At 48.9% G+C, this 14,978-nt stretch overlaps 5 protein-coding genes across 5 annotated transcripts; 3 read left to right on the forward strand and 2 right to left on the reverse strand.

The window, feature by feature from the left end:
* Positions 1–59: 59 nt before the first annotated feature.
* On the forward strand, positions 60–3,509 carry SPPG_08306 (uncharacterized protein). Its single transcript, XM_016756463.1, has 3 exons — positions 60–587; positions 669–2,272; positions 2,331–3,509. The coding sequence occupies exons 1-3, from the start codon at positions 338–340 to the stop codon at positions 3,174–3,176; spliced, it is 2,700 nt and encodes an 899-aa protein (XP_016604447.1). The 5' UTR covers positions 60–337; the 3' UTR covers positions 3,177–3,509.
* SPPG_08307 (uncharacterized protein) lies at positions 3,314–5,955 on the reverse strand. The gene is made up of 9 exons (XM_016756464.1): positions 5,924–5,955; positions 5,434–5,831; positions 5,181–5,372; positions 5,057–5,116; positions 4,500–4,988; positions 4,276–4,442; positions 3,942–4,212; positions 3,733–3,879; positions 3,314–3,650 (listed from the first exon to the last, which is right to left on the reverse strand). The coding sequence occupies exons 1-9, from the start codon at positions 5,943–5,945 to the stop codon at positions 3,561–3,563; spliced, it is 1,836 nt and encodes a 611-aa protein (XP_016604448.1). The 5' UTR covers positions 5,946–5,955; the 3' UTR covers positions 3,314–3,560.
* A 110-nt stretch (positions 5,956–6,065) lies between these two features.
* Positions 6,066–7,338, forward strand: SPPG_08308 (uncharacterized protein). Its single transcript, XM_016756465.1, has 5 exons — positions 6,066–6,352; positions 6,424–6,481; positions 6,542–6,740; positions 6,812–6,926; positions 6,989–7,338. Exons 1-5 carry the CDS (start codon positions 6,265–6,267, stop codon positions 7,117–7,119), a joined length of 591 nt encoding a protein of 196 aa, XP_016604449.1. The 5' UTR covers positions 6,066–6,264; the 3' UTR covers positions 7,120–7,338.
* SPPG_08309 (ribonucleoside-diphosphate reductase large chain) lies at positions 7,160–12,560 on the reverse strand. The gene is made up of 10 exons (XM_016756466.1): positions 11,760–12,560; positions 11,575–11,681; positions 11,432–11,509; positions 10,645–11,370; positions 10,524–10,592; positions 10,365–10,469; positions 9,994–10,302; positions 7,702–9,921; positions 7,504–7,642; positions 7,160–7,440 (listed from the first exon to the last, which is right to left on the reverse strand). The coding sequence occupies exons 1-10, from the start codon at positions 11,776–11,778 to the stop codon at positions 7,274–7,276; spliced, it is 3,939 nt and encodes a 1,312-aa protein (XP_016604450.1). The 5' UTR covers positions 11,779–12,560; the 3' UTR covers positions 7,160–7,273.
* A 154-nt stretch (positions 12,561–12,714) lies between these two features.
* Positions 12,715–14,978, forward strand: SPPG_08310 (uncharacterized protein). The gene is made up of 10 exons (XM_016756467.1): positions 12,715–12,847; positions 12,913–13,042; positions 13,105–13,409; positions 13,477–13,700; positions 13,768–13,861; positions 13,924–14,050; positions 14,118–14,312; positions 14,379–14,524; positions 14,602–14,764; positions 14,819–14,978. The coding sequence occupies exons 1-10, from the start codon at positions 12,747–12,749 to the stop codon at positions 14,876–14,878; spliced, it is 1,545 nt and encodes a 514-aa protein (XP_016604451.1). The 5' UTR covers positions 12,715–12,746; the 3' UTR covers positions 14,879–14,978.

Raw genomic sequence — 14,978 nt, forward strand, 5'->3', positions numbered from 1 at the left:
TGCACGTGACATGAAACATTGCGAGGCAGGAGGAGGGCTGGGAAAAGGGTTGGGATTCGGGAGAAAGGGAAAAGAGGCGCTACCCAAGAAGGCCATTTGTTTTTCTTCCATCATTTATTGAACCCCATTGCCCATCAACGATTTTGTTGTTTCTTCTTTTTGTTGTCATCTCTCGCCAATCCAACAGTCGGTCGCTTCGCACTCGGTTGGCTATATAGGAGGGTCATCTTGTCATCACTCCCGTCTTTTGCGGATCCGTTACGACTCGCTTCGTTGTCCTTTTTGAGTTTTACGGTAAAGGGAAACCTGATTTTCAGACAGCCGCAACGAGAGGAGAATGGACAAGGTCGACACTGCTCACCATCATCCGGCAGTCACAAATGAGCACAGTGCACCGTCGACAACTTCCCAACTCGAGCCTCCCTCTCAACGAGACACTTGCTCTCTCGCATCCGCAACCGCCATCGTTGCAGCTGCAGCTCCCATAAAGAGGCCGCTGACTGCGAGTTCACAGCCGTCTCCAGCACCCAATGTGGCTTTCACGACCTCTACAAATCCGCAGCCAAGAAGACCATCTGTTACGTTAGGTAAGAAGACAACCCGAAAGGACAAGGGGATCTGTTGGCGTTGGCGTGACAGCGATGATAACATCTGACTTTCTTTCGTAGCTCCCGCACGCAAACCCGCAAACCCTGTCATCACTCCAGGACTACGCAAATCAAAATCTATCTCGTTCTTTGTTGATTTGACAAGTCCTACCACTACAGCCGCCCTTTCTCCTCCTTGTTCACCTTCACTCGAAGACACAGCCGCTCCACCGTTGGCCGCGAAACGTTCGCGAACTCTTGACACTCCATCCTCCCATCCCGTACCACCCCGATTTCCTCCATTTGTTCGAAATAGAGATGCTTGCCAAGAGTTGGCCGCTTGTATGGCTGCACGATTGATGCGCGCGGAGGCTCGACGAGCTCATGTCCTTCAAGAACGTCGGTCTCGGCTCCGTCGTAGATTTGAGCAAGTTCGATATAAGATCTTGTTACAGCGTCAGAGGGATCGACTGACGAGTCTGAAAATACAAGCTCGCTCAGAGTATGCCATCTCCGCTGCAAACTTGAAGCGTCAGTTGATTTTAAAAAGATCAATAGACCGCTGCGGGGCCGCGGTAGAGCATGCCCAGACGGTTGCAATGGTCCACAAGCTGCGAAAATTTATGGAATTGCGTAGGGCGTTCTCGGAGAACTTTGTCCATCTCCTCGCTCACTCTCATATGCCTGTGGGCGGAGGAGTGGATACGGTACAGACGATGAGCGCATGTCACTCCTTTTCCCTCGGTATGGAAGCGGATTTTGACGACGAGTATTACGAAATGGAGGACATTCAAATGCAGCCACCAAAGAGTCCGATCATCGGCTATCCTTCGCCTGCCAGCACCTCTCCCCACGTGGAGTCTCCGAGAGGATATGAAGCGACCTTGGGCGGATCTGATGGAGATGCGGTTGTTAGTGGCTCCTTGAGGACGTCGACCACAGATGCAGAATCCCATCCTTCAGAACGGGCCTATTCGATGGTAACAGATTCCGTCTCTAGTCAACCAGCAGATGGAAATCATGGTCAATTTGGAGATGCCTCACGAATGGATATGTTCGACTCATTGGTATTAGGAGGGGATGTTATCGGAGAACGCCTATCCGCAACCGTGCGAAGATTGCGTGTTCTTCCTGTTTCGCTGGTGGAGGACATGGAGGAATCCGCATATATGGAGTTACTCGACCTGCTCCCGCCCATAACTCGATTCACTTTGCGGGAGTTGGAACTGACAGAGATCTTGTCCAATGCTCAACTTCGACATGATCTGTTCTTTGACCCCGAACTTCAGTTCAAGCCGAATTTAGATGGCGAAAAAGGCGAGCAGAAACGGGAAGCGGGAGATTTATTTTGGACACAAGTCGAGGAAGAAGTTGACGATGGCTACTTGTACCGCTTGCCGTTGCTCTTGTTCGAAATTCGATGCATTATTTTAGAGCTGCTCCCATACTCACCCGATCGCAGAGATGAGGTTGAGAGAAACCTCGACGTGCGGCTAATCGCTCAGCAGATGCAACATGGAGTATTGAACCCGCTTGGGTTGGTGGAGTACATTGCTACTCTTTTGAAAGCAAACTGTGCCCCTGCCCGTGATGAATTGGTAGACTCAATGGTGCAAGAGTGTCAAGGAGGTAACTTTGTAAAGGCGTTACGGGTTTGCTTTGAAGTCCTTGAGTTGATGAAATTGGTAAGCGTGTTTTGTATGACATGTTTTGCAATGGTCGCGCTCACGATTTATGCTTTAGGACTATGCCAACCATCAACTTCACCGAGTCCGCCCCTACGTCGTGGAACACGCGGCCGATTTTGAATGGCGTTGGTTTAAAGACCAGTACGAGACTGGCGCCATGAAATTGGATGACACAACCCAGTGGTTTCAGGCCGCACGGATTCGATCACGGACACCTTCACCGTCAACATCCAAAGAACAATCTCCATTGTCTGTTCAACACCTTCATATCTCTGCTACCCTTCACCTGATTTCCCAATCCCATCTCCTTTCTCTGCCAACCAACGCCATCGTTCTTCCCGAAACCCTCCGAATGGATGTCTCCCGACTTGTACAATACTATAACGATTGGCAAGACATTACCATCATGGCAGCTCTCCTGGTGCTTTTTAGACAGTCCAGCGGTCCGAAATGTACGGCTGCAGATCTCCGGGACGTCAAAAGGGTACTCTGGGTCCTTCTTAACGACAGCGAAACCAGCATGCACCATGTGACCCTTCAAATGTGCGAAACGGCAGGTAAAATTCGGGGAAGCCTCTTCTCACAACGCGAAAGCGACATGTTGTCTGGACTCGTTGAAAAGACACTATCGCCAGAGTCAAAGCTTTACGAAGTCATTCGTGTCAGAGTAGGGACAGTTCTGGAACGGTTCGTCAAAGGCGAAACAGTGGAGAAAGCTGATCTGCTCAAAGTTGGTCTGGCCGAGTTGGAAGAGGAAGTTTTGGAATTGGGCGAAAGAATCAAACGCCTGTTGGTGCACAATTGGAGGGTATTTGGAGGTGTATATGCGGTGATTGCCGAGGAGCTCCAAGGTGGGGGCGAGGGTCTTGAGAAGGGGATGGAGGCCGTCCTTAGGACATGAGTTCTCCCAGCTCATCACGAGTTTATCAGCACCAGCTTTTGCGGTTTTTGGCCATTCGTTCAGAGGCTCTTTGGTGCAGCACTTTTTACGCATCTGTTTCGGATAGAACTATAGCTGTCGGCACTTTTTGTCTCTGTCTTTTCTTTTCTTGTACAATGCAGTTATATTTTTGGTAATCTAGGAAGACCCCGGTTGGAGGGTTAAGGACTAGCTTTCATCAGCAGTGCAGCACAAACATAACATTCAGTCTTTTGGAAATAGTGGCCAATGTTTGTTGTGACGGCAAGAGAAATGGTTTAACCTGGTAATCACAAGTTGGAAAATGAAACAGACGTTATCAACACCAACCACAGCCTAGCTTTGACACACAGTGAGAATAAACGTTCATCCCAACCCCTGTGATCTAGCCTCCGTCTCATAAATCAACATGCGCCAGAGCATCATTACAAACTCTTCAGCTTCCTCATCTAGTGCCTATCAGAAAATTATCAAATCTCTAAAGTCAGCGAAACCCAAGAGACAACCACAACCAACGAAAAAAAAAATTTGTACTCACTCCCTGCATTTCAGCCAACATGTTATCCGCGCTAGTCCGCTTAACGAGCAATTCCGTGACAAACTCGATCAAATCCTTTTCTTCTTCGCCAATGTATTCAATGACCTTTTTCTTTATCCATGGACGAAGCTTGTTGTTCATAATCGTCTAACAATCAGGGATGGTTAGTCTACACTTCTGCTCCAAAAGTGCTCCAACGCTGTACCCACTTCATCCAGAAAGTCCCATTTGATCGACCATGTCCATAAGCCTTCTCGCTCCGTTGGGATAATACCGATCAAATCCTGAACTGCCTGCACGCGCTCCTCCTTTGTCATGATCCGGCCTATGACAATTTCCTGTTTCGTTTCCTCATCATCCTCTGGGGCTTGTGGTTCGAGCTCTTTTCTCGCAAGCTCCGCTTGCTCATCTTCCCGATCCTGTTGATCTCTATCTATTTCTTTTCGACGGGACCGATGTATCCGTGCAAAAAATGCACGTCTATCATGTAAATAGTCAGGATTCATATGCATCAACAAACCCAACAACATTAAATCACCAGACCTGTCCTCATCTGTTTTGAAATGTGCATCTTCATCCCATTCTGGAAGTATTTTGCTCAACTCTTCCACTCGGGCAGCTAGATTCTCCTTATCACGCTCCTTATCCTTCTCAATTTGTGTGAGCCAGGCTATTCTTCCTTGCTCTTCCTTTTCCCAACGACTCACGCGCTACAAAGCAAATAATATTAGGAAACACATCGCTGCCTAACAGGCGAGGAACCATACCTCATTGAAGGCTTGCTGTGCTTCCCACTTCCTTCGCTCTTGTCTCTTCTGCTCTTCCTCCTCGTCATAGTCGTCCTCAACCCTAACCCTCGGTTCATGAGAATGACCGTGATACCCGTTCTCCCCTTGCTTCAGTCTTCGAATTCTATTTATGTCCTCCCTCTTTTCCCTCTGGACCCGCTCCATCCGGATTCGCTCCTCGTACTCCTTCTTCAGACGGTCCTTCTGTGCAGACCTCTCGCGGAACATGGAAATCTCCCTCGAAATGAGCTCCCGTTGTTCTGGGGGCATTTCTGGAGGAAGATCGTCCAGATCTTCCTTGCCACCAGGTGCCGATGACGGTGTTGGTGATCCTGGCCGGGTCGAGCCTCCATCAGGTATTGAATGAAGGAAAGAATCCACGTCCATTCTTTGAGCATCATCCCGCATTTGCCTAGCATGGACGAGGACTTGCTCCCGGATTGCCTTATCTTCGTCTTCGTCTTCATGCTACGCAAGTGTGTGAAAATTAAGCTCCTTGCAACGCATACAGGTAGTCCATAATCAAATTCACATACATTCATCCTCGAGGCCCTGTATTGCTCAACGTGTTTTCGCGCTACTTCATCCACGTTCAGCTGTAGTGCAATTAGCCGGTGGTCGTGATGCACGTCATAAATGCGGGTTTTCAAAAAAAAGTACCTTGAGAGTCTTGGGCGCTCCACCAGGTACTGCCAGCTCAATTCCTCGTGCAAGCTCGCCTTGGCCTTCTCCTCCAAGGATCCGCAATGCACGAGATACCGATTCGGCATTCTCATAAACACAAAAGCCAAACCCTTTAGGCTTGCCGGTTGCATCCTGCATACGTCTCCAATTTCGAACAGGCCCACACAACTGCAAATGACATATTTAGACCGTGTAAGGCAATAGTAGCATCAGACAGTCTCTCACGTACCTTTAAAATTCGCTCCATCCACAGATCCGTCACACCGTCCGCAATGGACCCCACAAAGACCGTCGTCGACTTATCCTCCGCCGTCAGCGGCTTCGGCGGTGGTGCTACTACAGGGGGGGCGACATCGGGACGCACAGAGAGAGCGGGACTCCCCAAAGGTCGTGGAGGTTCCATCCCCGGGCCAGGACCAAACGGTGGACGATTATCAAAGTGCTGCATTGGGGGACCAGGACGAAAGGGTGGTGGGCCTCCAAATTGAGGGGGAGGTGGACCACGAGGCCCTGGCCCGTAACCAAATCCAGCAGGTCCGGGACCGTAAGGAGATGGTCCATAGCCCGCACCCGGCGGTGGTCCTCCATAACCAGGGGCGGGATGTGGCGGACCGTACTGATATGGAGCTGTCATATTAGAGTGATCATGTCCATAATTACAATACAATGTTAGTCATTTTCATACAGACATAGAGTTTATTGCCGTCTCTCATACGTACGATATGGTCGATGTGGGTCCATGGTGAGGACGAAAACAGTTCATGCAAGACGATCCCTCAACTTCCCACTCCTACTCAACTTTGTTACCATGGCAACAGTCTATTACATCCACAACTTTACCAAGCGTTCCAAACAGCGCGGTGCGATCAAACCCAAAGCGATGAGATGATGATGCGTGCGCAAGCTTGACCGTTGGCTTGTTTTACCATCTGCCCAAATTTCTCGAATTACGGACGGAATTTCGTTCAGCAGCTTTAGGAGGAACACAGCTTACCTTAGGGAGCATCACTACCGGCCTTGTCGGGCAAGAGTATAAACAAGAACGCTAAACCCGTCAGCTATGGAGCACCTGAACGCTTTGTTGGCCTCTGGCCAATACCACGACGTGCTGGCAATTATCAAAGGTTTCCGCAATGGAGCCGTATATGGTAAAGAAATGCCGAAATATCGGGGACATACATTCAAGCCTCCAACTGCTCAGACTCTAATTGAAAACTAGGCGCGAAGGTCCGCTTCCCACATGCACTGGTCATGACTTTCCTCTTTCGAACTGGAAGGTAATTTTGGGCGTCGAAGAACTCTCTCAATATGATCGTCTTAGTCACAACTTTATCTAGTTTTGAAGACAAGGCGCGATTCATCCTCAAAGCCACGTTCCAACATAGCCGAAATCTTGCCTTCTTCGTCACGATCTACAAAACCCTTATGGCCCTTCAACGGAACATAATGGGGAAAGAACATAATTGGGATGCGTTCGTTGCAGGTGTCATCGGAGGTTACATTGTGTTTGGGAAGAACAACAACGTCAACAACCAAGTAAGTCAGCGGATAGCACGCAGTGTCCGCAGCCGACTTGCCTCGTAATTATGTCTCTTGTATTTTTACAGATTGTGCTATACCTTTTCTCGCGTATCCTCATTGGTCTGGCGAAACTCGCGGTAAAAAGCAATGTCGTCGCGGAACCCAAGCACACGTTCTCTGTATTTGCCGCTCTCGTTTGGGGTATGTAAGATGTTTGGGACAGCATGATTCATCTCTAAATCTTTATTGTGGGTTGATTATAGGTATCGTGATGTGGCTGTTCCGTCACAACCGAGATACCCTGCAGAATTCCTTGCAGGCCTCTATGCAGTACCTATACAATGACTCTGAAAACTTTGATACTTTCAGAAACTTCCTGTGGCATAACAAGTAGAAATTCTTCTTGTATTTACAAATAGAGTTCGTGCGGTCTATAAGGGTCGAAGTAGCTTTGATATTTACATGACATATATTGGAAAGGAAAAATGGAAAAGGGAAACTACATTAATATACAAGGTCTAAGGTAGCTATCATGTCTAATTGACTATTTAGCCCGAGCACATGACGCAGGCATCCCGATTGTCAAGAGAACATGCCACTGCTGCCATGTTCTCGGCTTCGCTCTTCTCCGAACCTTCATCAGACTTCAACTGCTGCTGATCGACCGTGAACTTAATGGCATCAGCAGCAGGTCTCGTACGCAGATAGTACATTCCTGGCAAAAGACCAGGTCAGCCGGACATCAAGAGCAGACATCTCATTCGCGCTAGAACTATACCTGTCTTCAATCCCTTTTTCCATCCATAGAAATGCATACTGGTCAATTTGCCATAATTGGGCTCCGCCAGGTGGATATTGAGGGATTGGGACTGGTCGATAAACGCGCCACGGTCTGCAGCCATGTCAATGATGACTTTCTGCTCAGAGACAAGATGAGAAATCTGGTGCCTCAACAAAGTACGCGCTGATCCCATACCTGCGACAATTCCCAAACTGTTTTGTAAATTGTCTTGAGTTCATCAGGAATGCTGCTGATACGTTGAATTGATCCGTTGTCAGCAATGATACGGTTCTTCATGTTGTCATTCCAGAGGTTCAGTTCCGTCAAATCTTTCAACAGATGCGGGTTGACAATTTGAAATTCACCGGCCAGAACGCGACGGGTGTAGATATTGCTTGTGTAAGGTTCGAAACAGTTGTGCACAACGACTCCGTTGGCGAGAAAGTTGTGCAATCCTTTCACGTTTATGTCGAATACCGGCACCTGACCGGCTGCCCGACGATCGACCAATTGAAGCTTCATAGTGGGCACCGCCATTGCCTCGATGTCGACAGCGTTCATGTGCATCTTGCCAGCGGCCTCGCCGTTCGCAAACCACTCACGCGCTCCGAGCTTCTCAAGAAACTCTTCGGCAGACATGACGTGACTGAACTTAAACTGCTTAATCCCGTCCATCACCGATTGAGCAGGGTTAGTCGATGAGTTGGATGCACGAAGAATAGTCCTTTGTCGCTTATGGTAGTCGTACAACTGAGAAATCGTTAGAGTCGAGGAGTGCACGTTGGGTTCTGGTTCGTTCTCTTTAAGGTTCTCAATCGCGAGCTTAGGGGTGTCACTCAGCGCGCCCTTATTTGGGCTTGCCTCGGTATAGACCGCTTTGTGTTGTCTTTTGACTTCCGAGAGGTAGCGTGACCAAGCCGCTACAACACTGGAACGTTGCGCCTTGTGAGCAGAATAGCGGATACCGATCTTGTCCATGAAAATGTGCTGCGAGGAAGCATTGGGCAGAAATCCGATGCGCGCGCATACGTGCTTCAACTCTCCGCAGCAATAGGGTTCGCCATTCTTATTCTGAACATTGCCTACGTTGATGATTGAAGCGCCATGCACACCGGCCTTGGACAGAAGCTCGCACAGTTGCTCCATGGCCGTAATCAAGGACTCGCGGTGCATAGCACATGCAGACTGCGATAGTCGAATGGAGCTGAACATCTGAGTCTGGTCGCAATTGGCGACGATAACAGGATCCCAGCCGTCACCACCAAAGAGGCCTGCTAGAAACTCGCGACGCACTGAGGCTGGGCACGATGCATCCAACACAAATGAAGGCCACGATACGACGGATGCGCAACGCTCTCCGCATGTCATGCCGGCCAGCTCACGAATCGCGCTGGCTACCGGACCGGTCATCACGACCTCAAAACAGTTGCGCGCGTTGACACGATAAGAGACGTTGGTGCCTCCAGACAGAAGCCTGTAGTCCTTGAGAAATCCGTCGCGATCAAGTGTGTGACCGAGCACAGCGGTAACCTTACAAGACTGAACAGATCCATTTGCGCGCACCAGGCCGACGATGCGCGCAAGCGCCAAGACCTTCTCGCGATTGTTAGCCATGCACAGCCGTCCAATGCAGGTGTCTAAGGTCCAATCGGACTCATCTTCACCGACTAAGTCCAAGGTGCCTGTCAGCCCAAGCATCACAGGGGTGCCACAAATGTCGATCTTGGACGCCTCGCGCCAGGTGCCGTCAGCTAGTAGGAACTTGTGATCAGGGGTGCACGTCAAGATGCGGCCGTCTTCAAACGTCAGGCGCACCACCTCCTTCACAGCACGAGGGAGGTGCTCAGTCACAGTGGCGGACACCATTCCCTTGACGATGGGGGAATAGGCAACGACTTCATCCCCGGGACGTACATCCTTGATGGGCAGGCTGGTTCCATTAGCCAGAGTTACTGGCGTGTCCCCCGCGAAACACTCATTATTCCCCAGGATTTGCGACGTAGACGCTGTTGGCATTGGTGCAACCAATAAACTGTTACGAACCCCATGCTCTGCGATACGTGCACGCAAACCTTCCCAGTCCCACATGTCTGACACCTGGACGTTCCACATGTCGGGCTGAAGAATACCCTTGCTAACCGGTGACCCTGGGTACGTCTGGTAATGCCCTTGTTCTTTGGCCAGTTCGCATGAAGCTTCCAAAGCAGCGAAATAAATCGTTTCAAAGATTTGACGGTTCAGTTTCCGTGCACCGTCCGAGTCAAATGGCAGGCGCAGTTTAATGAATGTATCAGCTAGGCCTTGAACACCCAACCCAATAGGGCGATGTCGCATGTTGGAGCGACGGGCTTCTTCGACAGGATAATAATTGATATCGATGATCTTGTTCAGATTTCTAGTGATCACCTTTGTCACCTGCGAGATTAAAAACGTAAGAGAGCACGTCAGTATACGATATAGTACGGTGATGAGCTGAGTGCTGAGTACCTGACGAAGTTTCTCAAAATTGTAGAACAAATTCCCGTCTTCTTTCATGACAAAGCTTGGAAGCGCAATGGATGCAAGATTGCAAACCGCAACTTCATCAGGGGAAGAGTACTCTACGATTTCGGTACACAAATTGCTGCACTTGATAGTACCAAGATTTTGCTGGTTTGACTTGCCATTACACGCATCCTTGTACAACATGAAGGGGGTCCCAGTCTCAACCTGCGACTCGAGAATTGCATACCACAGCTTCTGCGCTTTCACTGTCCTCCTTGCACGCCCCTCAGCTTCGTAGCGTTCGTACAATTCCTGATGACATGGAACGTGAATGACTGCAACGAGATGTGAACGCAGAACGGATAGTTCCCCACCACAAACTTTGCACCCCAAACGTCTTCGAGGCCGGGAGCTTCTGAAGGGCAGAACAGACTCCAGTCGCCGTTCTTTTCCACCCGCTCCATGAATAGATCTGGGACCTACACGCCTAACATGAGACGGAAATCCTAACCGAATAGAGATGGGAAACTCACCCAAAGAGCGTAAAACAATTCACGTGCTCGAGTTTCCTCTTTGCCGGTGTTTTTCTTGAGTTCAAGGAACTTCGCCAATTTTAGCATAACTTTTGGAGTAGAAAATATTATTATAATTTACCTCGAAGACATCCGCATGCCATGGCTCCAAGTAAATGGCAAAGGCACCAGGGCGCTTGTTACCGCCTTGGTCGACATAGCGAGCGGTGTTGTTGTACACCCTGAGCATAGGGACGATCCCGTTTGACTGGCCGTTCGTGCCCGCAATGTAAGATCCAAGTGCGCGGATTTTATGAATGTTGAGGCCGATACCACCGGCCGTCTTGGAAATCATCGCACACGTCTTCAGGGTATCGTATATACCCTCAATAGAATCATCCTTCATGGTCAGAAGGAAACAGCTCGAGAGCTGCGGCCGGGGTGTGCCTGCGTTGAAGAGTGTCGGGGATGCATGTGTGAAATACTTCTCCGACAATAACTCATAGGTTTCAATTGCTGCCTCCACATCTTCGCCGTGGATGCCAACTGCCACACGCATGAGCATGTGTTGCGGACGCTCTGCAACTTTGCCCGTGATTCGGAGGAGATACGATCGTTCGAGCGTCTTAAAACCAAAGTAATTATAGTTGAAGTCTCGATCGTAAATAATGGCAGAGTTGAGGCGATCTGCGTTTTTCATGACTGCTTGATACGTCTCTTCAGAAACCATGGGAGCAGGCTTTTGGTTTTTAGGATTGACGTAGTTATAAAGATCTTCAATGACTTGTGAGAATTGTTTCTTTGTCTCCTTGTGAAGATTCGATACGGCTATTCGGGCAGCAAGAATAGCATAGTCTGGATGTTTGGTCTATTATCCTAAGACAATCAGTAAAAGCTGTCAAGGTGCGCAGGATCGGATGCAATCCTACCGTTAAATACGCAGCGGTCTCTGCAGCCAGATTGTCCAGCTCAACCGTAGTAACTCCCTGGTAAACCCCCGTGATGACCTGGAAAAAGTGGCAGATTGTCAGCAATTGGCTCAGACCGAAAATGACAAGCAGCAGGCGGATACCTTCTGCGCAACTTCGGCGGGATCCACAAAATTCATATCCAAACCATAACAGAGCTTCATAATACGTGAAGTTATCTTGTCAAAAGCAACCCGCTCGCGGCGGCCATCTGATGTGGAGAACCGTGTTAGGAATTGGTGCGTTAAAGTTCGGCTTTAGCATAGCAAAGTTTATCGTCATTGTCTACCTCTTTTGAAGACGAACATGAAGTGGTCGTCGTAAATGGGTGAGGTGGGAGGTGGTGTCGGAGGTCTTCCTTGGCGAATAGAAGACTGGAAAACAAGAGAGAAAAACTAGTCAGGCGTTCTGGGAGCCAAGGAAGCGTGCAGGAACAAGTATAATAAAAAGAATGATAACAAGAAAGGACTACAGATTCCTTTCAGCCGAGATGATAGACAGAAGAAAGCAGAGGGAGGGAAATGGGGCACCGCTTTATAGTCGGACTTGAGCGATATCCAACCTTTCGGACACGCGGAGTCCGAGTCCGACGAGATATCGGACAAAAAAGTCAAAAAAGGAGGTATACCTACCGCCGACCGTTGTACCAGCGATGGCTGTCTCTCATTCTGATTTATTTCTTGCTCGTTTTCTGAAGGACCATTCAAAACATTTGTTGATTCTATGCTTGCGACCCTGTGACGCTTTGTGCGGAATGCGATAGCTACAGGTGAAGGGATCCTTTTGGCCATTCGCCTACTGTGCTGTGTCTGCCAGAAAGAGGGATCTAAGCGGCCTATCTAGTACCAGAAGGGTCGTCGGAGGGTGGTCTCATTGACATGGCCTTTGAGGCAACGATAGACAATGCCCGTCGCCCCTGCAAGTTTGAGCTGTCTTTCATTGCGCCTATGACTGTGCCACGCTATGACGGTGACTCAACCGCAATCTGCACACTATACCATGTACTGTGATGCCTCTGAAATTTGAAGGGCAATACGCCAATGCGGCGGTGAGGAAACCAACTTGCACGCTGCTGTCAAAGCATTGGCGGGAAGGCCGTCTGCTGCATACCGTCCAGAGCTGCGCTGCAGATGGCAAGGTGCAAAGTCCAACTGGTGCTTCTTGCTTACACACTCTTGCCTGATATGGCTTAATGACCTTTGATGAGTCACCAAGACGTCGAGGGTTCTTTGACCTTGCGCAAGGCACCATCATCTGCAGGGCACATTAGCTAGCCATGTCCAAGTTTTACGTTGTCAGTGCTCGGAAGCCAGACTCTGTATCACATGCTATAAAGGCCAGTTTCACTGGACCCGACGACATCAACCTCATTGTCGGGTCAGTACTTGTTAATATCGCTCGTCAACAAGAAGCTGCCTAACCTTAAGTCTAAAATACCACAGCAAAGCGACCCACTTTGAAGTCTACGTATTGGTGGACGATGACAATGATCCAAATGAGAAAACTTTGCGCTTGTTGCTTGATGTACCAGTTTATGGGCGTATCTCAACTTTGCAAACGTACAGACCACAGGTAATTCCAGCGAATAGCAGCACCTATCGGCACACGTCCGAGTTTACCATCCTATCCATTAGGATCGCAATACAGATTTTCTTTTCATATCAACGGAGCGTTACAAGTTTTTCGTCCTATCTTTCAATGCCACTACACACCAGCTTGTAACCGAAGCGAACGGAGATATAGCGGATAGGACCGGCAGGCCGATCGACATCGGACACATTGGAGTCCACGACCCGGATGGTCGTATGATAGGCTTACATCTTTACCAAGGTTTATTCAAAGTGATTCCACTTAACAGCGCTGGTGGGCGAAGAGGGTCGGGACATTCAAAGAAACACGCGCGAGAACGAAACGTCGAACTCAGTGCCATCAATCTCAGGTCAAACTTCAAGGGGCGATCAAGAAGCCACCAACGCACTCACTAACAATAATACTTGCATTATTAGATTGGAGGAACTTGCGATTATTTCCCTGGAATTCATGCAATCGCCACCTGGAGCCGAAAACAAACCAATGTTGGCTGTTTTGCACCAGGATACAAAGGGATATCGGCACCTAAAAACCTACGTGGTCGATGTCGCTGCTCGCGATCTGAAGGAGTACTCAGATTTGCCGCAAGCAAATCTGGAAGCGGCGGCCAATCTGATCATACCTATACCCCGGGCAATGGGTTTGTGCCTAAGTGCTGACACTTCAGTCCAAATACGCGCAACTGATTGACAATGGCATGCCTTCAGGTGGTGGGGTGATTGTCGTAGGAGAGCAGACAATTGCGTGTATCACCCAAAATGGCGTGATTACGATACCAATCCAGCCGACAGTCATGAAATGGTAAAGGCAAAAAAGTCGATTTCGAGGACCTGTATGTCCGATATGACGGTTTCTGCCCTCAGTTGGAACATGATAGACCCTGAAGGCACACGATACTTGCTTGGCGACTATCTTGGTAATCTGTACGCGTTGGTGCTATTTGGTCAAAACGGGGTCATAAAAGAAATGTCGTTGGAAACACTTGGAAAAGTAGGATTCCTGGTATCACTCCTTAACCTGGGCTAGAGAATTCATAAAACCCCTTCACTCATCACAGATATCTCAACCTTCCTCGATCGTATATCTCGACAGTGGCTATGTATATATCGGGTCCCAGTTCGGCGACTCACAGCTCATCCTCCTGTCGTCCGAACGAAACGAGCGCAGAGAGTATCTGACTGTGCAGACGGAGTTTGAAAACTTATCACCCATCACTGATTTTTGCGTTGTTGATATTGAAAAGCAAGGGCAAGTGAGTGATGGTGTGTGAGTGGTGAAGTGCCACTGCTATTGACTGAAGCTTTCCATAACGTCTCAGGGCCAGATGGTGGCTTGCTGCGGTGGCTATAAAGACGGATCTCTACGTGTTATAAGAAATGGGATTGGAATTGAAGTCCTCGGCACTTTAAATGATGTGCCGGAACTTACTGGAATATGGGCACTCCGTCCAACATTTGACACAGAGTATGTCTTCATGGAAGCAACACAAGTAAACTTGGTTTTGACAACTATCGACATCGTATTATTTGGGCGACTTGCAGCCTTGATGACACTCTAGTCATGTCATTTATATCTGAGACGCGATTGCAAAAACGAGACGAAGAAGGAGATCTCTGTCCAGTTGAAGAAGTCGACGCGGGAGGGTTTCGAATGCAAGAGACTACCCTTGCATGTGCAAATATGTTGGGAGATGGGATTGTCCAGGTACTAATGGTTTGGTCAAAATTGCGACTATTGCATCCATCTAATTTGGTACAGGTCACTCCCAACGCAGTCATTCTCCTTGACGCAAGAAGCCGCGCCGAAGTTGCCATATGAGACCATTTGATGGAAGTCGGATCAATCATGCTTCTTCTAAATCCCAGACAAATCCTTGTGGCTTTGAGCGAGGGTCGACTGGGCTACATAGAGCTTCGGG

This window comes from Spizellomyces punctatus (assembly GCF_000182565.1).
Source record: "Spizellomyces punctatus DAOM BR117 chromosome Unknown supercont1.20, whole genome shotgun sequence".
In the NCBI taxonomy this organism is placed as follows: Eukaryota; Fungi; Chytridiomycota; class Chytridiomycetes; order Spizellomycetales; family Spizellomycetaceae; genus Spizellomyces; species Spizellomyces punctatus.

What these genes read in the sequence shown, in the direction of transcription:
- SPPG_08310 (XM_016756467.1), top strand. Translation starts at nt 12,747, where the DNA reads ATGTCCAAGTTTTACGTTGTCAGTGCTCGGAAGCCAGACTCTGTATCA. An exon ending in GACATCAACCTCATTGTCGG is followed by an intron (nt 12,848 to 12,912) that starts GTCAGTACTTGT and finishes AAAATACCACAG; the next exon opens with CAAAGCGACCCACTTTGAAG. An exon ending in ATATTGAAAAGCAAGGGCAA is followed by an intron (nt 14,313 to 14,378) that starts GTGAGTGATGGT and finishes ATAACGTCTCAG; the next exon opens with GGCCAGATGGTGGCTTGCTG.
- SPPG_08308 (XM_016756465.1), top strand. Translation starts at nt 6,265, where the DNA reads ATGGAGCACCTGAACGCTTTGTTGGCCTCTGGCCAATACCACGACGTG. An exon ending in CCGCAATGGAGCCGTATATG is followed by an intron (nt 6,353 to 6,423) that starts GTAAAGAAATGC and finishes ATTGAAAACTAG; the next exon opens with GCGCGAAGGTCCGCTTCCCA. An exon ending in TTCCTCTTTCGAACTGGAAG is followed by an intron (nt 6,482 to 6,541) that starts GTAATTTTGGGC and finishes AACTTTATCTAG; the next exon opens with TTTTGAAGACAAGGCGCGAT.
- SPPG_08309 (XM_016756466.1), bottom strand. An exon ending in TTTGGGGTGCAAAGTTTGTG is followed by an intron (nt 10,303 to 10,364) that starts GTGGGGAACTAT and finishes CCATGTCATCAG; the next exon opens with GAATTGTACGAACGCTACGA. An exon ending in CAGTTTGGGAATTGTCGCAG is followed by an intron (nt 7,643 to 7,701) that starts GTATGGGATCAG and finishes GTCTCTGAGCAG; the next exon opens with AAAGTCATCATTGACATGGC.
- SPPG_08306 (XM_016756463.1), top strand. Translation starts at nt 338, where the DNA reads ATGGACAAGGTCGACACTGCTCACCATCATCCGGCAGTCACAAATGAG. An exon ending in AAGACCATCTGTTACGTTAG is followed by an intron (nt 588 to 668) that starts GTAAGAAGACAA and finishes TTTCTTTCGTAG; the next exon opens with CTCCCGCACGCAAACCCGCA. An exon ending in TCCTTGAGTTGATGAAATTG is followed by an intron (nt 2,273 to 2,330) that starts GTAAGCGTGTTT and finishes TTTATGCTTTAG; the next exon opens with GACTATGCCAACCATCAACT.
- SPPG_08307 (XM_016756464.1), bottom strand. Translation starts at nt 5,945, where the DNA reads ATGGACCCACATCGACCATATC. An exon ending in GGATGGAGCGAATTTTAAAG is followed by an intron (nt 5,373 to 5,433) that starts GTACGTGAGAGA and finishes TGTCATTTGCAG; the next exon opens with TTGTGTGGGCCTGTTCGAAA. An exon ending in CACAGCAAGCCTTCAATGAG is followed by an intron (nt 4,443 to 4,499) that starts GTATGGTTCCTC and finishes TTTGCTTTGTAG; the next exon opens with CGCGTGAGTCGTTGGGAAAA.